Raw genomic sequence first — 27,319 nt, forward strand, 5'->3', positions numbered from 1 at the left:
GTGTTAATGCCCAAGCCTAGATATTGTCTCTTAATCTTCCAAATGTTTCCCTGGCCCCTGCTGGAGTGGTTTAAAAACCTCTCATTACTTAAAGTGATTATTAACTAACTTACTTAGTGAAATCTTTTGAGCACTTACTGTTTGCAAGGCCTGTGCTGGGACTTCCCAGGCAGCATTAGTGGTAACAAACCCGCCTGGCAATACAGGAGACATAAGAGCCATGGCTTTGATCCCTGGGTAAGGAAGATCTGCTGGAAGAGGGCATGAACCCACAGGACCCTGGTGGGCTACAGTCCATGGGGTCACAAGGAGTCAGACACGACTGAAGCGACTTAGCACCCACACGCACACACACACTGGATTCTGGGGCAATATGGTGAACAGAAAAACAGAGAGCCTGCCCTCAAAGAGTTTATAAACTGATGGGGAGATAGACTTAAATAATTACATAAACAAATGTGATACTGCAATTGTGACAAGTGCTAAAAGGGAAAGATACACAGGGCTTAAAGAGCCTGATGGCAGAGAAGGCTTCCCGGAGAAAATGACCCTTGTCCTGAGGTCTGATGGATACACAGAAACTCACAGGGCAGAGAGGAGAAGCATTCCATGCAGGGGCTTGGATTCAAGGCAGGAAGGAGCTTGGCAGGTACTAGAGGCTGACGGAAGGCCGGTGTGGCCGACATGCAGGCTGAGGAGGAGGGCGTGGGAGACCAGGCTGGACAGGGAGGCAGGCACCAGGCTGTGCAGAACCTGGTGGGCTTTGTCAGGTCGTTGTCCTTCTCCCACTGGTCACCCAGAGCAGGCTGTGTCCTGAGGGGTCACTGCCCCTCCACGGTGGGCAGTGGGTGCCAGAGGGGCAGATGCAGGCTGAGCAGTTGGAAAGCTGCTGCACTGGTCCACGTGGGTGATGATGACAGCCTGGACTAGGCTGGTCCTGGTGGAGGTGAGAGAGGAGCATGGGCTCTGGGTGTCTGTAATAGGCAGTACCGATAGGATTTGGTCAAAGACTGGATACCGAGGGTGAAGGGGAAGGAGGTGTAAAGGGGACTCCTAAATGATATGCTTTTGAAGGGAAGCACAGGGTAGCCCAGGCCATACTGTGTTATTTGCCTTGGGGGCTTTCATGGAGTGTGGGACCGCACAAGGTTCTCACGGAACTCTCGAGAGTTGGTTGGACTGACAGAGACCTAGGCCTTGAAGGATGGATTGGAGTGAGTCGTAAGAGGTGAGCTCTCAGCTGGTGTTGAGGAAGCCCCTGAGTTCTTCCCACACAGCAGCCATTACTCCTGGGGGTAGATGTATTTTTTTTTTTCTTTCAGTCTCTTTCCCTCTCCACAACAATTTGAGGCTTTTCCTGGGGCTTCCCAGGTGGCTCAGATGGTAAAGAATCTGCCTGCAGTGTGAGAGACCCAACTTCGATCCCTGGGTCGGAAGATCCCCTGGAGAAGGGGATGGCTACCCGCTCCAATATCCGTGCCTGGAAAATCCCACAGGCAGAGGCTACAGTCCATGGGGAAGCAAAGAATTAGACACGACTGAACACCCGAACGCTTTGGGTTCTTCCGGTGATGCTTGTCTAGCAGATACATTCAGTGACCTTCCTGTGCTGCTTTCCTTTGTTTCCTTCATTCCACAGAAGAAGTAATGTGGCCTCGTGTAGGAATGGAGGTTGAGCCAGCTGTCAGGTTTGACTTCCGCCTGCACCACATGCTAGCTGAGTGTCTTCACCTGCAGAGTGGAGGAAAGAGTGGGGATAAGAGCCCTCCCTCAAGGGTTGCTGTGAGGATTAAATGAGTTAATAAGTATAAAGCCCTTTAAACAGTGCCTGGTATGTAAGGCTCTAGAAATGTTTGTTACTTATTCTCCTCTCAGCCTCCGTAATGGCTGGCCCTTGAGAGTAGCCGCTTTGACGTTCATAGAATGGACACTTGTGATTTCTGCAGTCCACCAGCAACCCCTGAGTCACGATGGAGTAATTTGTGATGTCAGTAAGGAAGAGACTGTATTTTCTCATCCAGTTGTAAAGGTCAAGTTGGATAGCCTTTAATCACTCGCCCAGTAAATTTGCCCATGAAGACAGCAGCTTATTACGCATTGAGAACTCAGCTTGATCAAGAGGAGGATGTACACGTGGGAATTTTATTGTGTCCCGTAACCCTTGGCGCATCCAGACATGGGCTTTGCCTTATTGTTAACCACTTCCCCTCTTCTCCATTCAGCTATGCTCATTCCCCCAGGATGAGCAACAGCAGATGTTCCAACTCTTGTTTCTCAAAAAAAGAGAAAACACTTTGAAATATTAAAATATTATCTCCATATTTTAGTTCTTTCTGTGTTTTTCTTATGGGGTCCAAAAAAAAAATACTGTAAAAACATGTAAGGGAAAGAGACGTAAGACGCGAGAACTCTCCATTCTGTGTCCCCGCCTGCTCCCCGACCTGTACAGGTGGCTTCCCAGAGGAAAGGGAGAATTCCACTTTTTCTCTAAGGGGAGGGTTTCCTTTTCATTCTTGTTTACACACCCTGATTTATTGGAGTCCCCTAGATAATTTCTCTTCTCAGGACTGGTGTATATTTTGATTTCAGGGGTGAAGGGGTGGTTGATGGTGATGGTACCATTTTTGAAGTGATAAACAGGTAAGATATTAGTGATGTAGATACTAGATATTATTGATATTAGCCTGCAGTATGTCTCTTTAAATTCCAGTGCAGAAGTACTTAATTTAAGTTTTTATTCTCAGCTTGTCGCCAACTTTCAGTAGCTTAATCTACTTTGTGTGTGTGTGTGCGTGATCTTAGTTCCCTTATCAGAGATCAAACCCAGGCCCACGACAGTGAAAGTATCAAGTCTAAACCACTGGACCACCAGGGAATTCTCAGTTTAACCTACTTTGAATAAACTCAGTAGTTGAGAAAACTCTCCTTTTGTCTCTGTGCCTGAGCAGTCTCTTCCTCAGATGTGGTGTTCTCTGAAGGAAGCTGTTAGTTTATTCTTTTGGTCTTGTAAGTGGGTTCAGAGTACTTTCTATTGCAGAAGAAAAAGACACCAAATGACCAGACCTAACTCATTGTAGAAAACAAGTCCTATTAATAGAAAAAGGCCGTTTCTTTTTCCATGACTTCAGATAGTCCTGTGTAGTCAAAATCTAGTGGAATTAGGACCAGTCTGGATGTTGCTAATGGCAGTTTTCTGATCCACAGAAAAAAGAATTGAGAAGTCTCCTGAGTGGAGTCAGTTTTGTTTAATGTGGGAAATAGGATTGACAAGAGAAGCAGAAATTATTCTGCTCATGCAGAATCTTAAATAACTGTAGCTCTTAAGTAGTATGTTGAAATCTTTATTTAATCATCAGAGGAAAGGAAGAGAAAAAGAAAGGAATCAAGAAGGACAGATTCTGCTCAGTCCAATAGTTGTAACAGATCTCATTTACTGAATATGTATGCCAGATGTTTACACCCATTTCTGTTGATAACCTCATACTAGGTAGTATTGTTTCCATTCACACAGGAGGCACCAAGCTCAGTCAGGTTAAATGGCAAGCCCAAATGCATGTCTGTAGGTACCAGAGCTGGGTTTGGACTGTTGCCTCAAGTCTCTATTACTTGTTTTCAATACATGCACAGAGAGAAGTTTGGAGAAACCAGGGGAAAGACAAAACTTAAATTCTTAGTACTATGCTGTTTTAAAACTACAACTCTGCTTTAAAAAAAGGTAAATTTTGTTCTGAGATACACGTGGATTGCCACCTAATATATAGCCACAAATGCATCTTCCCCCTCTGATTTTCTATTCTAGCGGAAAAAGCAGAGTATTAAGTGTCTATTTTAGAGCACTGGAGCGACTTGGAGGAAATAAAAATGTTTGTATTGTGTCTTTTTAGCACTTGGTGCCAGATGTGATCGAAAGAAACTGTGTTTTGGAACCTTTAGGGATGTTATGTTGCCTCTTGGAATTTGCCCTTCTGCCTGGATGAAATTAAACTGAGAATAACAACTTTGGTTTTTGACTCAGAGCCCTTGTAAGCAGTGAAGGGTTGACATGAACATTTACAAGCATCTGGCCTAGGAGAACTTCATGGTAGAGACCCCCGCCCCATTCTTTTCAAGGTCCCTTTTTCCCCCTTTGCCAAGATTCTAGGTCCTCCACACTTTTGAGATGTGCACATCCTGAATATGAACTTGGTAAGACACTAGAGAAAACTCCGAGAACCAGTGGAGTGAAACAACCAGGCTGCCCCGCAGTCTCTCAGCAGATTCTCAGGCACGCAGCTGACACTTGCTTTCACGTGCTTTTGTCCTGTATGAGGCAAAGCCTTGTACAGTGGAGTACGGTTCTCGTAAGGGAATTTTTCTAATTTGTTCTAATGAGTTTTGTAGCAGGAGACTGGTTTCTGTTGCATGCAATGGATGTTTTGTGGTAGGAAACTAGAGACCGTGTTTGTTGGAACACAGCGGCAAGGAATGTGGGCTCTGGAGTTAGTCAGGGCTTGGGCCGAACCCTTGGTTAGCGACTTATTTTCCTATTAAAGGGAAGTTCCTGAACCTCTTTAAGCCTCAGTTTCTGCATCTGTAAAATGGAAGCAGTACCAATTCTGGTGTTATGCAGATTAATGAGATACTTATGACGAGTACTTATCTGACACATCATAGAACTTAATAAATGTGGCTTATTATTATAGTTAAACATGTGCAGTTGAAGTGGAAGCTGAGACGGACAGCTTGTGGAGGGCCTTGATTGCCGTGTACGGACTTGAACACACCTGTCTTTACTGCTCAGAACTCTTTTTTCACTTTGGGATTTTCAGCAGTGTTTCAAATAGCTGAGGTTGCTGTATGATCTGTGTTTTGGACAAATAAAGCTGTTTACTTGTTTAGTCTTCCCTAGTGGCTCAGATGGTAAAGAGTCTGTCTGCATTGCAGGAGACCCAGGTTTGATCCCTGGGTTGGGAAGATCCCCTGGAGAAGGGAATGACAGTCCACTCCAGTATTCTTGCCTGGAAAATCCCACGGACTGAGGAGCCTGGCGGGTCCCAGTCCATGGGGTCGCAGAGAGTTGGATACAACTGAATGGCTAACAGCACACTCACACAAAGTTATTTAGTGGCATTCGAGGCAAGGGCTCGCATGTATTGGTTGGTTAGACTCCTTTTTGTTGAACACTAGCTTGTCGGCAGCAGTGTGTATCTTACTGCATTATTCTGACCTCTCCTCTCCCTGTCTGCAGCTGAAGGAAGTCTGATGAATAGTGGCAGCTTTAGTAGGAAGTCAAGCACTGTTAGAAATCTTGGTGGTTTTTCTGCTGCCGCCTCTCATGCTGAAATTTCCCACACACTTCATGAGATATTTGGCTCCTCCACGACCTAGCTGCTCGGTGGGTTTTCCTTTCTCTCAGATCAGTTTTTGGTCAGCAACTTGTTGCCAGCATCAGAATGTATTTAACATTATTCCAGAGAAGAGAAGGAGTCCCTACTCTTTACAAAATATATTTATTTTTATTTATTTATTTGGCTGCACTGGGTCGTAGCCACTGGATCACCAGGGAAGTACCAAGGAGTCCCTACTGTTAAAGTGAAAAATGTGTAATAAGCTTCTGGGGCATTTGAAAAAAACAAGAGTGAGTCTCCAGTTTCCCTTTTTCCATGAGGGGAAGAGGCCTCCAGTCCTTTCCTTTTTTCTCCAAGGAAATGCTTCTGGTAGATTTATCTTCTCCCCTCTGAGATCGGAGTGCCCTGTCTTGCCTGTGTTTTAGAATGGAGGGCTGGTCTGCAGGGGTCTTCCTTTGCCGTTCTAGTGAGGGCGAGCCACCATGGACCCCGCCTCCTTTGAGAGCACAAATACTGAGGCTCACTGCGCTGTCACGATGTGGTCATAAGGCAGGCAGTGAGCTCCTGACTCCATTCTCTTCAGCGGGCACCCCGAGGCCAGACACTTGCCCAGATGGTCCCGCTTGCTCCAGAGGAGGCCAGAACCCACCCAGGTTTCTGACTTGGTCCTGTGCTGTTGCCTGAGAGACACTTGTTGCAGATAGGAAACACCATGTGTTTAGTGCAGTCTGCTTAACCTCCTTGCTCCTCACAGCCCATGGGATGAAGCCCAGGCTCCTTAAAACGGCCTTCCTTGTCGCCGTGTCTGCACCTTCTCTTTCCTTTCCTCCTCCCTCTGCTGGTCCGTCTGTTGAACTCCTGCACTCTCCTTGTGAGCCACTTCCAGGGAGACTGCTTGAACAGTCTGCCCTTCCCCCGCCCTCTGTTGATCCCTCTACTGAGTTAGGTCCCCACTTCTGTGTTCCTGGAGCCCCCCGTCAGAGCCTTCGTTAAAGCATCATCCTGTCGCATATGGCGGTACAGTGTGTTAGTATTGTCTTGTCTCCCCACTGGGCTGTGAGCTCCTGTTTACCTAGCACTGGCTAGAGATTCATTCAGTTACCTTTGTTTCTTATAAATCTCCTCCTTCTTTTTCACGTACAAACCTCAATTATCTTTAGAAGCCTAGCATCCTCTGCTTTTATATACTTCTGAACATATATATAGGTTTTCAGGTGGCTCAGTGGTAAAGAACCCCCCTGCCAATGCAGGAGACACGGGTTCAATCCTTGAATCAGGAAGACCCCTGAAGAAGGAGATGGCAGCCCACTCCAGCATTCTGTCCAGCAAGAGCCTGGACAATCCCATGGACAGAGGAGCCTGGCGGGTTATAGTCCGTGGTATCGAAAAGAGTTGGACACAGCTTAGTGACTGAACAATACATATACATATATATTTGTGTGTGTGTGTGTGTGTGTGTGCACAAATACATACACTGTAGGACTTAGTTTGGAAATGACAAGGCTAAGAACATTATGGGATTTTTTTTGGCACGCCATGCAGCACGCAGGATCTTAGTTTCCTGACTGGGGACCGAACCTGCCCCCCCTGTAGTGGAAGCGGGAGTCTTAACCACTTGAAGTCCATGGGGCGTTTTGTTTTTAAGGTAGTTTCTGCTTTACCTGGTATGTGGGAAAGGGTAGAGCAGGGAGTAATATGCGCCCCTACACCCTGAGAAGTCATGCAGAGATTGTGGGGGTAGCCGCCAAGGCACGCCATTCAGGGGGGGCTCTCAATGGTGAAACCCTGTGAGGCTTTACAGCCTGGAGGCCTCATACGTCCTCACCTAAAATCCACACAGTTGGAAGTGGCAGGTGCTAGGTCTGGCGTGTGATTCCCGCCAGTCTTACTCGTGTGAGACGGTGTCTCTGATGTCGGTTCCTAATCCTAGAGCCCTGGACATACTGCACACTGACATGTTGCATGACATGATTCCTTCATCTCTGGTTTCTGTTATTGGTGCAGTTGACCGAAGTCAGTACCGTTGGTGATGGTCAGCAGAATCGCTGTAGCTAGCTTTGGCTCACAAGGGAGTCTATTATAAAGATACAGATGTGATGCTTGGAACTGTGGGCCAGAGGCGTGGTTGGGCATCACCAGAGCCTGGAAATCCATGGAGACCAGGCCAGGACTGCTTGTTTGTTTGGGGGACGGTCTTTTGTCTCCACCTATCTTCTTCATGTGTGTCATTCTTTACAGAACAGCTTTCTCTGCTGCCGCGTATTTGTAGCCAAATCTACAAAGTCTGTGGGCTTCCCAGGTGGCACTAGTGGTAAAGAACCTGCCTACCAATGCAGGAGACAGAAGAGATGCAGGCTCGATCCCTGGGTTGGGAAGATCCCCTGGAGGAGGGCACGGCAATCCACGCCATTATACTCACCTGGTGAATCTGATGGACAGAGAAGCCTGGTGGGCTACTGTCCATAGGGTCGCCAAGAGTCGGGCACCACTGAAGTGACTTAGCACACATGCTACAAAGCCTGTAGTTGAAGTAGCCAGCTTGATTAGCTTCTCTTAGCCCTTCAGCCGAATTAACGGGGGAGATAAAATGATCAGCCATTTGCAACTATGTCTTGTCTGTTAGCTCATGCAGGTGGTGGGAAGGAGGTGGTTCTCTCCAGGAAGGAGGTTAGGGAAGCACGGAACACTTGTCCAGGACAAGGGAGTTTTGGGTGGGACCATCCTGAGAGATGTCCTCTGATTGCCTTGTTCATGGGATGTAAACTAAAGGATTTCATTAACCATTTCAAGAATTGATGTACGTCGGTAATTTGGGATAGTATAAAATCTTTAAGTCGGAAGATGATACTTCTGTGGACAGCGTAACAGTAAGGCTGTCTTCTCTGTCCTGGCTTCAGTTTTTCAACTGAATTCCAAGCACTAAAGATGATTGCTAGTTTTCTAACAGCTGATTGAATTTAATGCATAGCTTTGCTTTCCTCAGACACAGATGATAAACCTGTCAAAAATAATTGTGCTTTAATTTAGTTCTTGTCAATGACAGATGATGAAACCTCTCAATGAGAATTTCTAAATTACCAGATCCACTCCAAGCATTTACATATGCAAAAAACAGTCTCTCTTGTGTAACCTGGAGCAGCATGTCAGAGTCATCTGGGGAGTGTTTACAGACAGAGACTCAGCTGCGGCCCCCACACTCGGATTCCCCAGGCTTGTGGTGGGGCCTGAGCGTCTGCGGAGGTGAAGAACAAGCTCCCCAGATGACCTGATGCTCCACAGCTTTGAGAGGCGCTGCGTCAGGGAGGCTTCATTTATTGGCGTCTCCCAGGATGGAAATCAGTCATCTCCAAAACCGACCAGGCACAAAGCGGGTTCTCTGAAGACACTACGACTTCATTCTGCAGCCTCAAGATGGGCTGTCTGGCCTCTCCCAGCCTCAGCTGTACTGTGGTTTCTTCTAGTACTGGGGGGCTTCAATCTGAATCAACAGATTCCAGAAACTCATACCACCCAGAAACTTCCACCCAAAACAAAGTAAAAATATTTCATTTTAATACGTTGACAGAACTGGTTGTGTTTTGTAGCATTTCCTGCAGTCAGGATTTGATTGTCTGCGTCCCTGCGGTGTCATTTAACATGTTTCTCTGTCCCAGTGTTCTTATAAACTGGTAGGTAGCAGCTCAAGCAGATGGAGTGAGATATTTTGGCAAGAATTCTTCATAGGTGATGTGGTAGGTTGATGAGGGGGCCCAACAACACTTTTTGTTTTTCCCCAGTGTTTTACTATATGATATTTTTTATTCTTTCTTTTTGTGGAAAAATTTGATTTTGACCCACTAAGTTGATTTACAACCCATTGATAGATACAAGCCCTAGTTGGAAAAATACTGTTACGTAGAGGGAAATAAGCATGCACTTGGATACTTAAAAGGTGATATTATAGATGCCAGTAGAAGAATGTCTAACATGAATATTCTAGTATGGGGATAAATTGTTTTTAAAAGTAGTGAAAATCTATATAAAGAAGTAACCCCCATTGAGTCTTAAAGTTAGCAGCCATTTATGATTGTTGTTTTGGTCCATTCACTCATTAAGGATTGCTAGTTATCTTTGACTATCGGGTAAACACTGAACCCCTGGATAGAAGCCTTTGAAGACATTGTTAATTGAGAAACAGTGACACAGAACCTCGCCTTGGACTTCCCTTGGTGGTCCGGTGGATAAGCGTCTTCCTGCCAGTGCAGGGGACATGGGTTCAGTCCGTCGGCCAAGAAGATTCCACAGTCTGCAGAGCAATAAACACGTGCTCCCTAGAGCTCGTGCTCTGCGACAAGAGAAGCTAGCCCACCGAGAAGCCTGTGACCCACAGCGAAGAGTAGCCCCTGCTCTCTACAACTAGAGAGCCTGCGTGCAGCAATGAAGACCCAGTGTAGCCAAAAATAAGTAAATTAAAAAAAAAGAAAAGAACCTGGCCTTGATTCTTTACTAGAAATGATTGCATCCTGGGGCACTGTTGTGTGGTTTTAGGTAACTTAGAAGGAGCAGGTATGTTCGCAGCCACCTTTTCTGAGCCCTAGTGTGCTGCAGGGCTTCCCAGGGGGCGCTAGTGGTAAAGAACACACCTGCCAGTGCAGGAGACGTAAGAGACATGGGTTCATGGGTTCGCTCCCTGAGTCGGGAAGACCCCCTGGAGGTGGGCATGGCAGCCCACTCGTCTTCTTGCCTGGAGAATCCCATGCACAGAGAAGCCTGGTGGGCTGCAGTTCATAGAATCACAGAGTCAGACATACCTGTAGCGACTCAGCACACACGCACATGCTGCAGAGTGGATGGATGAATCAGTATTGACTTGACACGTCCATAGCTTCCTGTTTTTACCTTCCAGCCCTTTACACAGGTCCATTTTCTCTCAGAAACACAGCAGTCTACTTTAGTTTTGATCCTTGATTCTCACTGGAGGAAGAAGGGAATCATTCTTGGGCTGTCTTCCATTCTCTCTCAGACTCTGCTCGAGCTGCCTTGCCTTGCTGAGTGACAGCTGTTCCTGTATGTGGGGAGTGCCCATCTCTGCTCCTCCTAAGCATTGTCACTTCTGAATCGTTAGTGTAACCCATTGAACTGACCTGCTGAAATTTTCTGGCTTCTTTAGTTAAAGATACTTTAGGTACTTCCCTGGTGATTCAGTGGTTAAGACTCTGTGTTCCCTGCAGGTGGCTGGCGTTCAGTCCCTGGTTGGGGAACTAAGTAAGATCTTACATGCTGTGCTGCCCCCAAAAAAGAATAAACCAAATGTACCTATTTTCTTAAAAGTTTTTTTTAATTACTTTTAAAAAGCTATTAACACAACATTGCAGATCAGCTATGTGTTAGTTAGTTGCTCAGTTGTGTCTGACTCTTTGCGACCCCATGGACTGTAGTCCGCCAGGCTCCTCTGTCCTTGGTGATTCTCTAGGCAAGAATACTGGAGTGGGTTGCCATGCCCTCCTCCAGAGGATCTTACCAACCCACGGATCAAACCCGGGACTCCTGCATTGCAGGTGGAGTCTTTACCATTTGAGAAATCAGTTATACTTCAATTAAAAAAAACACCTAGCTTGTCAAATAAACAAAAAGCTGCTGAACGTGATGTTTTAGCATGTATTCCGAAAGTATGGCTTTATGTTATTCATTTGAGCCCTTAAATATATTACCCTTTGCTCTTCTCTTTTAGGAAATTCACACAAACGAAAAGGAAGCAACCGAGAAGGAAGTAACTCTTCACTTGTTGCCAGGTAACAGTCATGTTAGCGTCGCACCTCCTCATGTGCAGTTCAAAGCCAGCAATAAATTATGTCATTTCTAGTAGCACTATATATAAACTCCTTTGTTTTCATCCACACAGTGTGTGACAATAATGAGTTGGACCAGAATATCAGGGTCTTTAGTTCAGTGTCTGCACACCTGGAACTGAATATTACACCATCTGCAAAGAATTTTTGTTTCCTCCTACCCACAGCGAATGAAAATAAAGGCGGGACATTCTCACCTCTTTGTAAGCAAATGAGGTCTTTTTTCAGGTTGCCTTACTTGGCCCCATCAACTTTTCTGGTCCCTATCTGGAAGATTCTGGTCCCTTCTAGATCCTTACATCCCACCCGGCTTAACCAACTCCCCAACCCTGGGCTGCCAGGGCTTGCTGTTTGTCATCACCGAGGAGACTGGATTGGCTGGATTTTTTTTTTCTTTTTTTTTTTTTTTGAGATGGAGGAGAGTGACTGTCTATAGCGTAAGTTGAGTTTTAATCATTTCTGAATTCAGAAACAAACTTGGTGGTGTAGGCTCTCCATATATGGGGCTATCCTGTGAGTTGTGCTTTCAGTTCTCCTGCTTTCTCTTTTTCCAGCTTTTTTCATAAGTATTTTTGGGTACATTTCCCAAAACAATTGAGGCCTCATTCTGGTTCTTTTAATTTTATTCCCTTTTATTGCGACAGTATGAATATGCACAAGTTCCTGACTGATCCACCTTATTTGATAAACATCAGAAATCTCTAACTTCAAAAAAAAATGTTTTTAAGTGTCAAAGGCTCTTCCCTCTAAAAATGGCCTAAACCTCAATCCATATATCATATTCTGTTTGCTCTTCTTGGGGTACAGATTTGGAAGCTTACTTTTGTCTTCAGCTTAGTGTTACACACATTCTCGCATTCCCTGGATTCCTGACGTCTCGTCTCGCTGTGCAGCCCAGGTTTCCTAGACTAGATTAAGATCTTTCCCAGCTCGTGCCTCATGTGACCTGAGACTCTGTCTGTCTGTAGTGGCTGACAGGTGTGGCGAGGCCTCGAGTGCCTGAGCATGGACCCATATGGCTTGCCTGGCCTTGGGACAGGTTCACTATTAAAGCTGTTCTATTTATTTATTTTTAAAGCCGTTTTACACCAGGGGTTGAAAGCATAGAAAGCCTTGCTCACGTGCCTTCTACCTTGAACTCAGCTAAGGCACTTTTTCTGAGACTATTTTAAACTCACTTCATTGTTTTCTTCAAGCCTGGTGGTTTGAAGATGCTGACCTCTCTGTAGAGGCTGAGCTGGTGACAGAACCATCTTCCTGTATTTCTATTGTATTTAACAGCTTGGAAGAGAGAAAAACACAAGGTGGAACATTTTATGTGTCCCTTCATAGTCTTAGTATCTGAAATTCTTCTTTGTTTTCATATTGAAAGTTAGAATAGATTAATTTTGAGCCAAATGGTAAATTTAAAGACACTGAAGGGAAAATCCAGAGGGAGATTTTAAGACGATGGTTGTCTGTTAGATGAGGAGAAAATTCCGTTTTTTCTTGTCCCAAAGTATTTACACTTAGGTGTTTTTTGCTTTTTTTAAAAAATTTTATACTCAGTTTTTTGTTTCCCTCTATCCTCCTTTTATTGTTCTGTCCTCACCATCCGGCCCTCATGAGCCTCTCCGCTTCCTGCCTATCCCTAAACCCTCATCTCTTTGACTGGAGACGGAAGTTGTCTCTCTCTGTCACCAGGAAATACAGCTCCCGTGCTGCTGGGCGTCTGCAGAGAGAGCAGGAAAGGTGACATAGTGAGAGGAAACACGCTCAGCGAAGAAAGGGAGGAAACAGGCTTGCTTTCCCACAAACCTCTGACCTCCCTTTTCCTCCCATCCTTGTCTGCGGAGCCAGACCGAGTGCGGTCATGCTGTACCCCCTGGGCCTGAGGAAGTTGCCTGAGAGCTCCGGACCAGGCACACACCCCGTCCTCTTTCCGGGGTAAGGAATGGCCACTCTCGCAGGAAGGGGAGCGCGAGAACGACATTCCACAGCTTGCGGGCCAGCCCGTCTGGCGTTGTTCGCTTGGGTACCGCTTCTGCTTGGGTACAGAACGTCTGTTCGGGTTCAAGTAATAGAAGCACTAAGATCTGTGCCTGCTGGTACAGCCTAGGTCGTTTCTACGTCTTTGGACATGTCCATTATTCGCAGTGAGAAGACAGAAGTGCCCCATGTGAAGGTGTATCTGAGTCATTGTGATTCCACTTCTCCGTGGGCCCCACGCTGCTTTGTCCCCCCCTGGGTTTTGTAGCTCCTCTGTGCCGTGTCGTGGCCTGTGTTTGTCTTTACAGGAATAGAGCCAGGGAAGCTTGTACTGCTTGCCTTCTGTATGTTGCTTGAGGACTCTCAGGACACTTTGCTTTGGTTTCCATCAGGTGAACAGCTGCTGTGTGAAGCCAGCACAGTACTGAAGTGTGTCCAGGAAGATTCCTGTCAGCGTGGAATCTACGGGAGGCTTGTCTGCACAGACTTCAAGATTGCTTTCTTGGGCGACGATGAATCTGCCCTGGATAATGATGTGCGTGTGAGCTGCACTTGGCTGAGTTTGGGGTAGCACTGCCCCTGTGATCCCGCTGTCTTTTTCCCCAGCTTCTCAGTAACTTGCCCTTAATGCATGTAAACACAAAGGCCAGAGTCCTTCTCACTGTGATCTGCTCTCCCTCCTTTGGTGGGAGGACCACTCTGCAGTTCCACCAGTGCCTCTCGTCATGCTGGCGTGCATTGGACCTCATAGGTTGACACCATCAACTCTTTTATTTTCTTCTGTATTTCAGTGCGGTACATATCACTCAGGGGAATCACAGCTCCCCCAAAACACTAGTTCCCCCTGTTTTCTCTGCACAGAACTCTTCCCCAGATTTAGCAGCTAAGTTCAGTTATGAGACGGGTGCTGAATGCGGCACTTGAGTTTGGGTTTGTGTTTGCTCTGCACCGAGCAGCAGTGTTCTTGTGTAAGACTTGTCTGCCTTATGAAGAGTGAGCAGAGGAGAGAAAAGGAGCGTCTGTGCCGCTCAGAGCACACTGTGCGGCCCTGGAAGCCGGTCAGCCCGGCCATGGCAGCATCTCGCTGCCTCACAGTGTGGGCCCCGGTGCTGCCACTGCGTTAGCAGCCTAGTTCCTAGTCCTGTGCAGAGAGAGCATTTGCAGAAATGTGAATCTCCTGGGGTTTTCTTCCTGCCCTCTCACAGCTTTGTCACTCACCTATCACTCACCTACATTTGGGTAGAAAAATCCGAACCTGCCTGCCACCTCCCAGCACCTCTCAGAGCGCGTGTGCAGCTGCCTGGCCTGTTGGCCTGGGAGCAGCCCAGGACTGACATGTCCTGCCTGGGTTTGAAAACAAGCGTTCACAACATTTCTCACACTTTGCTACTTCATTGTCCTTTTCCTCGGGATGTGACATTTCCCTGTCTGTTTAGGGCGTATACCTTTTCATTTATTTTTTTCTTTAGTTTTATTGAGATAGAATTGACATACAACATTGTAGTGGTTTCAGATGTACAACATGATGAATTTGGGATACGTATGTATTGTGAAATGATCATCACAATACGTTTAGTTAACATCCGTCTCCTCACGTAGTTGTACAACTTTTTTCTTGTGGTGAGAACTTTTAAGATCTAGCCTGTTAGCAACTTTCTAATGTACCGTGCAGTGTTACTAACCATAGTCACCATGCTGTATGTTACATTTCCAGGACTTACTTATTTTATAATATAACCTAAGTCTGTACCTTTTGACCACCTTTGCCCATTTCCCCCACCCGCTCCTCATTTTTCTTAGTATGCAAGTTGGGAATAGTAATTCATTGTGCCTGTAAATGTCTAACAGTGCTTAGCAAGGAATCACAGTTGTTTCCTTTTGAATTTTTTAGGAAACGCAGTTTAAGAATAAGGTCATAGGAGAAAATGACATTACCCTCCACTGTGTTGATCAGATTTATGGAGGTGAGTATCTGTGTTCCCCAGGCCTTTGAATGTATAGCTGGTAATGATGGGTTGGTTTTGTTTTTTGGCCTTTTATAGTTTATTAAAATTTCTTCACCCATTTATCTTAATCAGTTTTATGGATGATAAAACTGAGATGTGAAGTGGCTTATTTGAGGAGGAGCTTATTAGCTGGCGAAGCTTGGACTTGAACGTGAACCTGTTCTTTCTAATACACCATGGTGCCATTACAGGCTAGGTGTTGGTCATATGTCAGTGTTAGCCATGCAGGTCTTACTTTAAAGGCTAACCTATAAAAGTCTGTTGTAGCACACCAGCTGTCTATTCTGCTGATTACACAAAGCCTCTCTTGGCATCACTTCTCTATTTTGGTAGTCAAGGCTTTGTGAGCAATTATTCGGTAGCTGTTTATGGAGTTCCCAGCACCAGGATGTCCAAACTCAGGGTCAGGGTCAGGAGGGGCCCTAGCCATAAACCCGGGAGTCGGCTGTCCCAGGTCAGGTCCCTAATGATCTCCCATTTTTCATAATCTCAGCTTTCAGAGCGGGGTTTTCTGCAGGAGTTGATTCTGCTGCCAGTGGCAGGTCCATTTTGGTCTTGTACTTCCTCTGAAGGAGTGAGGAGCCCTGGCTGTTGCAGAGTCCTAGGCTCCTGCTGGGTGGGACAGGCCCCGGCTGGGTGGGATGGGGCCGTGCTAATGGTTACTGAGAAGATGACGCCTTTCCGCTCACTTTTGAGAGGCCTCCTTGGAAGTTAGCAGTTTACCTTGTTTCTTTAGCATTAACCTGTCTTATAGCATGATTTCCCTTCTTGATTTCATTGTTTTGTAGTGTTTGATGAGAAAAAGAAGACTCTCTTTGGACAGCTGAAGAAGTACCCTGAGAAGCTCGTCATCCACTGTAAAGACCTCCGGGTGTTCCACTTCTGTCTGAGGTACACAAAAGAAGAGGAAGTCAAAAGGGTAACTAGTCGCATGTGTTTTTAGGTTTTATTTCCCATCAGGTTTTCCCCGCTTACTCAGTTCTTGCTTCCACTGCACGAAGTTTGAGGGGAGCCTTTCACTCTGTAAAGTTGAAACTGGTTATAACCTCATGTACTTTGATTAGAATTGAGAGATAACTTGGTAGAGCAGGACTGTATTGTCCTGGCACATGGTACGTTTAGTCCTTCGATTCATACCATGTTTGTTCCCAGAGCCTTCAGAGGGTGGGAGGTGGGAGACCAGGGTCAGAAGGCAGTCAGGGAGGGGAAGATGGATGGAGCAGCTAGAAGCAACTCCCTTCCCCAGCCCCACCAGCCTTTCCAAAAGCAGCAGCAGTGACCCCCAACTCCCACATGAAGGAGTTGACATCTGGAGGGTCATGGTTGCATGTGGAGGGAGGTGGAGGTACATGGTCATGGGCAAAATGAGTCACCAAGTAAGCCTGTGCTTTTGGTCACTTACTTAATCTGGTTGCTGCAGCAAATTGAGGTGTGTAACTGGGTGAACTGGTTACAGTGATTATTTTAAGTTACAAGGTTTCTCTTAAGATATTGAAGGTCTCAGACTTGCCACTGTCACAGTAAATGCATCAGGGAAAACCTTTAGCGAGAGGTCAGTTTATCTGTTGGCTTTGGCTACAGTGAGTTATTAGACATTCTTTTTAGATATCCCCTTAATCTTCTTTCAGGTAGCACGGGAGTTTGATTAGAATAATGAACATGACCCCAGTATTTGTTCTGAGCAGAAAAAAGTGGTATAGATATGGAAAATTCCCTAAGAAGCAAGAAACTTCCATTTGAATGATGATTTTCATCATCTGTCCAAATATACTTCTTGTTTGGAACTTCAAACAAAAAGCATGGTAGATTGAGTTCCTCATCTTCTAGAAAGAAAGAAAGAAAGAAAGTGATGTCGCTCAGTCGTGTCCCACTTTTTGCGACTGCATAGACTGTAGCCTGCCAGGCTCCTCCGTCCAGGCAAGGGATTTTCCAGGCAAGAACGCTGGAGTGGGTTGCCGTTCCCTTTTCCAGGGGAATCTTCTTGACCCAGGGATTGAAGCTGGGTCTCCTGCATTGCAGACAGACTCCTTACCGTCAGCCACCATGGGAAGGCTGTCTTCTAGAAGAAGATCCTTAAGGCCATAACACATAGATCAGAATAGCTCAGTGTCTTGGTTATTATCTGATATCAGCTTTACATCTTTGGAAAGACTCCCCTGGTGGCTCAGACAGTAAGGAGTCTGCCTGCAAGGCAGGAGACCCGGGTTCAATCCCTGGGTCGATGGTATCCCCTGGAGAAGGAAATGGCAACACACTCCAGTATTCTTGCTTGGAGAATTCCATGGACAGAGGAACCTGGCGAGCTACAGTCCATGGTGTTGTAAAGAGTCAGACATGACTGAGCGACTTCACTTTCTTTTACTTTACATTTTTGACATGTCAGATTTTTGGAGTGTCTGAATATGGCACTTAAGTTTTTTTTAGCACTTTGTCTTTGATAAATTAGATTATGTCTTAAAAATTTCCCTAGAAATTCAAAGCTCTTAAAAAACCTGACAAAATAGTTAGCATTCTGTTTGTGTGGCATTATTCCAAGAGATAATATCACAGATACAGACCTCAGTGAGAGTTAGCATGTTGCTCAGCGGAGCCCGTGGGCATTACTGAAAACCTAGACAACTTGGGTCTTGTCTCTCAGTGTTTACTTGCCAAAAGCATGACTGTATCCATTACTTGGTTCTTTGTAGATTGTCAGTGGCATAATTCATCATACCCAGGCCCCTAAACTGCTTAAACGATTGTTTCTGTTTTCCTACGCGACTGCAGCACGAAACAGCCCAGGTAAGCTTTCATCCGCAGTTAGGCAGGACCCTTCCAGTTCCTACCTGCAGCTCATGGGAGAAAACCCATCCGTGGGTTTTTTTCCCCATCTTTTCTAGCAATGGGTCACCTCTTACTTGGGTGATTGATTCAAAGTTCTTTTTTTAAAAAAGGTTTCTGTTTCTTTCCTGTGATCTTTGTTGCTTTAACTTATCTTTTAGGTTTGTTTGCTTTTTGTGAAGGATTATTTGATGGGTTCTTATGAAAGATTAAAATCAATAGATTGTCATTGGAAATGTGAGACTATAGAGAAAGAAAATTGAGACAAGTTTAAAATCACCCTTTCTGTCCCTGGGTTCTTTGTTCCACTTTCATAGGCTTGATTTCATTTCATAAGACCCTACAAAAATGTCTTGCATTCTAGAAAGTTTTTAAACAGCCAGAACATGCTTTATAGCAAATATTTGGGGGTGGGGAAGGGAACACTTGTACAGAAGAGAGCACATCCGAAAACCAGTTTGGTTCGAAAACTTGAAATTCCAAATGTTTTCCATTTGGTTCCCTGAAAAAGAGAGCAATCTATTTAGTAAGAAACTGTGGTCAGCTGAACTAGCTATTATTAATAATGCCCAGTGTTGTACAGTGATTCCACAGATGTTTGTCTTCATCCTTCTCTGGATCTTTCCCCTCCGTCTGTTCACTTGCTCTTCCCGTTCCTTTTTTTTTTTTCTTAATTCCAAATTAGTATTTTAATTTTTTTTCCTTCCAGTTTTACTGAGATATAATTGACACAGCATGTATAAGTTTAAGGTGCACAGCATAACGATTTGATTTCCATTGTCATGACATGATGCCCACAGTAATTTTAGTGACCGTCCATCGTCGTACATCGACTTGATATTAAAGAAACAGAAAAATTTTTTCCTTGTGGTCAGAACCCTTAGGATTTACTCTCTTGAACAACTTCCATACATAAACGCACAGCAGTGTTAATTGTATTCGTCCTGTTGTACATTACGTCCCTATCTGCCCGTCACTCTGAACGTGAAGTTGGTGTTGACCAATCCCGTGTGTCATGAGCCTTGCTTCAGGGACATGACGTGTCCTACCTGCACATGTCACGCTTTGTGGGATGCACAGTTGCTTTGTCACCAACTGCTCACTTGGTGAATGTGTCTCGAATGCTTGCTATGGGTCAGGCACCCTGGAAATATGAACAGGACTAAATCCCTGCCCTCTAAGAGCATTGAGTCAGGGAATTCCCCAGTGGGCCAGTGGTTAGGACACTGTGCTTCCACTGCAGGGCGCCTGGGTTTAATCCCTGGTTGGAGAACTAGGATCCTGAACACCACACGGCACAGCCAGAAGAAGAAATAAGCAACCAGTCAGAGTGCTGTGTGCTCTGGTGGAAGGGACCGGCCACGCTGGGGAGGGAGGGCTGTCAGAGGGCAAAGGTCGGGCCTGAGCTGCTGGTGGAGATTGTATCCGAAAGGCACTCAGGAGTGTTTGAGGAAGTGAGACTGGCGTGTGCAGAGATGAAGCTATCTGGGAGAGCAGGCTGCGTTTGGGGAACTGTGGTGATCTTAAAGAAAAGGTGTGAATTTCCAGGTCTGTCCCTCCTGAGTTCAAATCTTTGTCTAGCTGCCTAGTAGCGTAGACCCTGGGGATGGCGCTTAACTCCTGAGGCCTCTGTTTTCTCATTTAAAAAAACAGTAGTGTTAATGCTTCCCATGAATGTTTTGAAGACTGTAGATTGTTAAATGCACGGCAAATAGGGTACAGTCATTGAGTGAGGGTTAATTGAGAGTGTAACTGCTTATTCAGGGCAGATTCTGCCCAGAGAATTACACTGACATGAAAATGTACTCAGCACTACTAGTAGTCTGAGCCTAAAACTTGTGCCGTCATGTAGTAAGTTCCTGTCTGTGAATGATCTTTTCACGGTAGCAATACGTGTACGTGCTGATTAGCTGGGCGCTGGCTGACAACAGCGTGTTGCAGTATGAGCTGTACAAAATACGACCTCTTTGTTGATTGCTGTACTTCGTATAAACGTTTATTGGGTCTACATGTGAAAATCATACAGTTTTTAGGAGCTCTGCCTCTCCCTTGTATCCTGACTCTTGGTCTGGACCAGCACAGGACATATCCCAGCTCCCCAGCAGGTGTCAATCTGTGTGCCAAAACCCTTACCTTGACTGACCCTGGCAGTTTCATTACCTTATGGAGGTTTTTTTTGTGCCAGAATGTCCAGGCTGTGTAGCATCTTGTGTTCTATTCAAATTCCAGCATCCTTCTCTTCTCCTTCCAGCCTCCTTTTATGATAAAGTAAAGGTTATAACTGAGAGGTGCAAGTGGACCAGTTAGTTTTTTTATTGTGTAGGGGTTTGTAGAAATGGGTGCTTTGCAATCGGAACATCTTTCATTTTTCTCAGGTTTAATAATTCACAAATGTGCTTTGGCTGAAAGGTCCTAAATGTTTGTGACGTGGCATTTTAGGGAAGAACTTATCTGTGTTGCTAAGAAAATGACCTAGTATGCTTGAATAGGAATATTGGTATTACTTATGTCTGTGGGGAAGTTTATTTGCATCTATTAACCTGGGAAATTTATGCTGCCTAGGTTTGAATTCCAGTTCTTCCATTGCCTAGCTGTGTGACCTTGGACGAGTTAATTGACCTTTCTGTGCCATGCCTGAATGAAGGAAATAATATTGCCTACCCTGTAGGGTTGGGAGGATTGAGCACATGAAAGGTGCTCAGAATAGTGCTTGGCATCGTAAGTGCTATATAAGCTTCACTACTGTTGTTGCTGTTGTTTTTAATCATTGTTTGTATTATCATTCTTTGTACTATGATGTGGTTTTATTAAAAGGAGCAGGTGGGCATTTAATTTAACACTTTGTTTTCCCCAGAAGGCCTGCTTTTTAAAGATGTGCACAGGTTGGAACGAACTGATCCGTGTGACCACCCAAGGGTGTTTTGGTGCATGTCACCCTCATCAGGCGGTGCTGTGGGGAGGACCGCGGGCACACCTGCTGGGCTGCGTGAGCAGCACTCCTGAGCCCTTGCTCCTTGCAGGGAGTGGCAGGGTGAGGGGCAGAAGTCCCCATCAGCGAGATGTGGCCCTTGGCCTATGGGCCCCGACCCTCGACGTGGCCGTCTCCTTCGTTTGTGGCCCTCAGGAGCCAGGTGTCACACTGAGGACTCCTCTTCTTGGCAAGGAGGCTTTAGACTCAGGAATCTGACATGCTGTTCAAATGAGTTTGCCATCTTATGCACACATGGGTAGGGCTAAAAATATTTTATTATTTTAGCATTTGTGCCAAGCCAGTCTTTTAGTGCTTCACGGGATCTTTTTTATGTTATATAAATTATCTCATGGTCAGATGACTGCAAATGGAGCTATAAATTACTTTTGCAAGGAATGGAACGAGAACAGCTCCTTTCCCCTGGTACAAAGAGACAGAGCCTCGCTTATAATTTTGGATGAATGACAGAAAGAAAGGAACAAGGTTAGGATGAAGCAGTGAGTTCATTCTGCAGGGATAAAAATGGGCTTTGTGGAGGAACTAGGGGCCCAAGGAGCCACTTTCACAGCGTTAAAACACCAGGCTTCACAACAAAATTTTACTGTCTTTCTCCATTTGTTTTGTTAGCAACGGACCCCAAGAAGCACGCCGTAATGTTTGACACACTTCAGGACTGGTGTCAGGAGCTGGAGCGGACCAAAGGCAACATGAAGTACAAGGCAGTGAGTGTCAATGAAGGCTATAAAGTCTGTGAAAGGTAAGCTCTCGGCACCATGCTTTTCTTTTTGGCGGATTTGTTGAGATTTAATTCACGTGCCCTGCCAGTTCCTCCCCGTGATGTGTATCGTGGTTTTTAGCACATTCACAGGGTTGTGCAAGTGGGTGTGCTCAGCTGCTCAGTCAGTCGTGTCTGACTCCATGTGACCCCATGGACTGTAGCCCACCAGGCCCCTATGTCCATGGAATCCTCCAGGCAAGAACACTGGAGTGGGTTGCCATGCCCTCCTCCAGCGGATCTTCCCGACCCAGGGATCCAACCTGCGTTTCTCACATCTCCTGCAGCCATCACCCTGGTTGATTTGAGAACATTTTCATCATCCCCAGAAACCCCCATATCCCTACCCACCTGCCCCAGCCCTAGGCTGCCACTCATCTACTTTCTGTTTCTGTAGGTTTACCTGTCCTCAGCAGTTCGCGTAAATGGAGCTGTGCAGAATGTGGCCCTTGTGCCTGGCTTCTTTCACTGAACACAAATGTTATCACGGCTCATCCATGTCATAGCAGATATCAGAATCTCATTCTTTTATTACTGCTGAATAATATTCCATGGTGTGGATGTGCCGTATTTTATTTATCTGTTCATTAGTTGAGGGACATGGAATTGTTTTCACTTTTTGGCTATTATCAATATGCTGCTGTGAACATGAGTATAAGCTTTCATATGGACGTATTTTTAGTTCTCTTGGGTGTACTCCTAGGGGTGAAATTGCTGAGTCATATAGTAACTGCGCATTTAACCTTAAGAGGAACTGCCAAGACTATTTTCCACAGCCCCTGCACCATTTCTACACTCCTGTCCACAGCAATTGAGGGTTCCACTTTCTCCACATCGATCCTGTGCTCTTTTAAGAAACCCTTAAGAGTAATGACAGTGTATTAGAAGGTAATAAGTGCTTTCCTGGTGGCTCAGGTGGTAAAGAATCTGCCTGCATTTTAGGAGACCTGGGTTTGATCCCTGCATGGGGAAGATCTTCTGGAGAAGGGAATGGCAAACCACCCCAGTATTCTTGCCTGGAAAATCCCCTGGACAGAGGGCTACAGTCCATGGGGTCACAGGGTCAGACACAACTGAGTGACTAATACTTTCATTTTCACTTCAAGTGCTATGGAGAAAAAAGTAGATCAGGCGAGGGGCTGGGGCACGCTGGAGGTGTTGGTGGGAGGGTGGGTCAGGCAGAGGGACAGTGTGGGCAGAGGGCCTGAGGTGGGGTTGAGTCTGGTGGCGTGAGAAGCAGTGAGGGGCCCAGGGGCTGGAGGGGACTGAGCGGCTGGAGGGGACTGAGCGGCTGAAGCGGTAGAGGGTGCGATCAGGGAGGAGAGGGCCAGCTGGGTGCTGATGGCTGGAGCAGTTTCCAGAGTTTAGAGGGCAGAGCGGAGGAGCTTGAGCAGAGAGGCTTGATGTGGTCTGACCTACATTTTTAAAGGATGACTCTGCGTCACCCTTTTTTTGGAAACTTGAATCTTATCATTTTGGAACACACTCCTCAACACCCTGCTAATACTTTCCAAAAATCCATATTTTTCTAGAGCATTTCGTGTTCGTGATTCTGAGGGGCCTCGTCAGCAGATCAGTTTTTTTTTAATTATGTATTTTAATTGGAGGCTAATCGCTTTACCATATTGTAGTGGTTTTTGCCATACATTGACATGAATTAGCCATGGGTGTACATGTGTTCCCCATCCTGAATCACCCTCCCACGTCCCTCCCCATCCCATCCCTCAGGGTCATCCCAGTGTACCAGCCCTGAGCACCCTGTCTCATGCATCAAACCTGGACTGGCGATCTATTATATGATAATATACATGTTTCAATGCCCTTCTCTCAAATCATCCCACCCTCGCCTTCTCCCACAGAGTCCAAAAGTCTGTTCTTCACATCTGTGTCTCTTTTGCTTTCTCGCATATAGGGTCATCGTTACCATCTTTCTAAATTCCATATATGTGCGTTAATACACTGTATTGGTGTTTTGTGCTGACTTTGATCAGTCTTAAACGTTGGTACGGTTAGCCCTCTCGCTGCGGCACACACCAGGGTGGCAGTGGGGCGGGGCCTGCGGGACAAGTGTGGGATCACACACAGCCCTCACGCCTTCTTGCCCCTCTTCCTCTCTTTACAGTCACAAAGCGTATAAAGGGAGAGCTGGTTAGAAGGAGGTCAGAAACCCCTGCTCCTCGGAGGTGATGTTTTATAATGTGATGTTGACTGAGAGAAGGCAGCCCCACTCCCAGGGTTGTTTTTTAAAATCCTGCCGCCTACTGATTAGAGTCCCTGGTATTGGCACAGGTCTCAGCACAGCAGAAACACACCAGGTGGAGAAGGTGGGCAGAGCAGCGTGTCGGGGTTGGAGTGGGGGGTTCTAATTAGTGGTCAGCAGGGAAGATGGAGCCACAGCAAGGTTTGGTGTTCAGAGCACTCAGTGCAAACACACTCCCCCACACTGCCCCAGCCAGGTTCCCCTTCCCGGCACACACACTCAGCACCACTCCCCTTTTCTGCCCCACTGGAATGATACAGGAGAAGCTATGCTTTGGTTCGCACCTGGACCACGCGGTAGCTGCCTGCATGGTTCCCCCAGCCACTCTGGCCCCAGCATCCGTGCTCCATGGAGCACGTTGAGCAGGTGGATCCAGCAGGCTTCTCACCGTCCTCTCCTCTGCATCAGTGCTCCTCACTGTGCATGATAGAGAAGATGAAACTTCTGACAGGCCCTCCAAGGCCCTTCGTGGTTGGATTCCTGCCTAGCTATCAGCTTTCCGTGCACCACCCCTCCAGCCCCCTGACCCCTCCTGTGGGCCTTGCCCGTGTGGTCTCCTGTCTGGGACGCTCCTTTCACTTTGGGATGCACAAGTGAGTTACCTCCACGTCATCAGTCAGATCTCTGCTCAGGCATCTCTTTTAGGGAGTCTTCCCAGGACTAGGTGAGGTCTTTTGGGAGAGCTTTCCTTGCACCATGTGCCTCTATCCCTGCAGCTCCTCTGGTTTGGAGTTTGTTTTTATCTATAGGAGCCTGGCGGGCTGCAGTCTGTGCGGTTACAAAGAGTTGGACATGAGTCGGACACGACTGAGCGACTGAACTGAACTGAACTGAAGCACTTATCACCATTTGGTTCATGTTTGTTTCTGCAGCCCAGCAGTTCTGGGGAATCAAGGACACTGTCTTTATTCATCTTTCTATCCTCAGTACCACATGTAGTGCCTGACTCGTAAGACCCACTTAGGGGCCAGAATGAATAAATTAACAAAAGCCCAGTGGTTAGAGGAGGAACCCTAATCAGCTTGGATAAGAATCAGGAACTGAGTGTCTGCTTCGCCTTCTCCTGAAAAGCCTTCTTCCTCCCACCTCCCTGAGAAGGCAGAAGAAGGTCCCCAGCCCTGTAGGGAGTGTGTGACACAGAGGAGCCAAGAAGTTGACTCGGCTAAGGAAGACACTGCTGGCCTGAGGGTGTTGGTCTGGGGGTTCCCTTACCCTGCTGGAGGTGGTGCCTAAGAGGATCGCACAACTTTCCTTGAGGAAGTCAGCTTGTGTTTGGAGAGGCTGATTACTTTGTTTTCAGAACTCATCCTAATGACAAAATGAGCACTCTCCAAGGAGGAGGGTGAGTTGCCTGTAAACGCTGGCAGTCTCACGGCAGAGCCTCCGTAGAGCCACCTCGAGTTCACTGGGACAGGAAGGGATGTCACAGAACCCCCCCCAGTGGTGCAGAGCTGCCCATTTGTGCAGCCTCTTTTCTCAGTGACTGCATGCTAAGTCGCTTCAGTCATGTCCGACTCCTTAATACCCTATGGACTGTAGCCCACCAGGCTTCTCTGTCCATGGAGGTTCTCCAGGCAAGAAAACAGGTGGGTTGCCATTTCCTCCTCTAGGGAATCTTCCTGACCCAGGGATCAAACCCACACCTCTTATGTGTCCTGTGTTGGCAGGCAGTTTCTTTACCACTAGTGCCACATGGGAATCCCCAGCGACTGCATGTAAACATGCTGATACACTGGGTTCTGACGTTTTCCCCCACGTGAAAGACTTTAGAAGAAAAAATTAACTGGTTCACCAGCATTGTAAAATATTCACCCCCACCATAGTAGAGGAGGGCACGTAGGTTTTTAAAGCAGTGTGGCCCCACCTCATGGGCCCCTGGGGAAGGAGCTGAGAACCTGCTTATAAATGAAGGCCACGGGTGGTTCTCCTGAAAGGGTTGGGGAACAGTGGTCTGTTTGTAAGTTGCCATCTAGGGCCATGCTTCTCATGGTTGACTGTGTGGCCCCGTCACCTGGGAGCTGGTGAAAGCACAGCTTCTGATTCTAGAGGTCCAGGTAGGGCTGAAGAATCTGCTTCCTTCTAAGCACCCTCATCCCCTGTGCACCCCTGCTGTGCAGGAGCTTCTAGAACAGCAGCTTTCATCCTGTGTGCACCCCTGCTGTGCAGGAGCTTCTAGAACAGCAGCTTTCATCCTGTGGGCACATCTGCTGTGCAGGAGCTTCTAGAACAACAGCTCTCTTCCCCTGTGCACCCCTGATGTGCAGAAGCTTCTAGAACAACAGCTTTCATCCTCTGTGCACACCTGGAGAGCTTTTACGTCTCTGCTATTTAGTAGTTCTGAGTGGATCCTGGATACTAGGAGTCTTTTGGTCTTCCCATGTGACTTTAATGGGTAGCTTGAGTTTGAGAGCTGTTGATCTGTGAAGATGTTTTTGCGTCAGTAACAGCACCTGAAGAAGCCCACCTACTCAGCGGACCTGAAGGAAATACCCTGAACACTTCAAAATCTCAAAAAGTCAAATAATTCTAAGTTTTAATGGTTTGATGTGCTAATATCTTAGCCTCGACCTGTAGTTCTCAACCTGATTTTGCCTCACATATTATAGAAGCTTTGTTCTTTTTAATCACTGTTAAGAATTGTTGTTTTTTTTTATGGAAAATTTCAAACAGTATAAAAGAGAATTTGATGAATTCCTTTTACCCATCACCCAACTTCAACAGTTATTAACTCATGGCTAGTCTCTGCCTCTACCTACTCTGCCCCCACCCCACCACCCGCCCTATTTTGAAATAAATCCTAGAGCTCATCATATTTCATTCATAAATATTTCAGTTTTACATCTCTAAGAATTAAGGACTTTTTATAAACATAATTGTAACACTATTACAACTTTCAGATAATCTATAGACTCTCACACTGTTATCTTTTTCTTGCTTGTTTACTTGAAGAAACCAGGTCATTTGTCTGATCATTTCCCTACAGTGTGGATTTGATGATTACATCACCATGGTGATGTTTAAACTGTTGCTTCACCCCCCTATGAATTGATTAGATCTAATGACTTGATCCCATTCAAATTCCGATCTCTTCAACTCGGAAAGTCCATCTTTTCCATGACCTGGTACTTAAGAAACTTACTTCAAACTAGGGATGTGCACACAAATACCATCTGATTGTTTGCCATTGTAGTTTTTACACTATAGGCACCTTGTGCCTTCTCATCCTTCCTTCAAGCTTTTTGAGTGAAAGCTGTTTATAGCCCCACAATGGTAGAACTCAGGAGGTCTTTTTAATAGAAACCTACATCTCCTAATTAGAGGAAGAGATAGTGTCCCTGTATGTCTCTGACCTCTGCAGCTCTAA

General features: G+C 46.1%; 1 protein-coding gene across 1 annotated transcript in view; it reads left to right on the forward strand.

Moving 5' to 3' along the window:
* The window catches only part of MTMR12 (myotubularin related protein 12), a 65,644-nt gene that overhangs the window by 16,301 nt on the left and 22,024 nt on the right, over window positions 1-27,319 (forward strand). The window contains exons 2-7 of the mRNA XM_052659171.1: window positions 11,038-11,098; window positions 13,516-13,658; window positions 15,015-15,087; window positions 15,918-16,048; window positions 17,817-17,910; window positions 21,548-21,677. Coding sequence (XP_052515131.1) covers window positions 11,038-11,098; window positions 13,516-13,658; window positions 15,015-15,087; window positions 15,918-16,048; window positions 17,817-17,910; window positions 21,548-21,677 — 632 coding nt within the window. The remainder of the gene's footprint in view (window positions 1-11,037; window positions 11,099-13,515; window positions 13,659-15,014; window positions 15,088-15,917; window positions 16,049-17,816; window positions 17,911-21,547; window positions 21,678-27,319) is intronic.

Source organism: Budorcas taxicolor, chromosome 20 (assembly GCF_023091745.1).
Source record: "Budorcas taxicolor isolate Tak-1 chromosome 20, Takin1.1, whole genome shotgun sequence".
NCBI lineage: Eukaryota > Metazoa > Chordata > Mammalia > Artiodactyla > Bovidae > Budorcas > Budorcas taxicolor.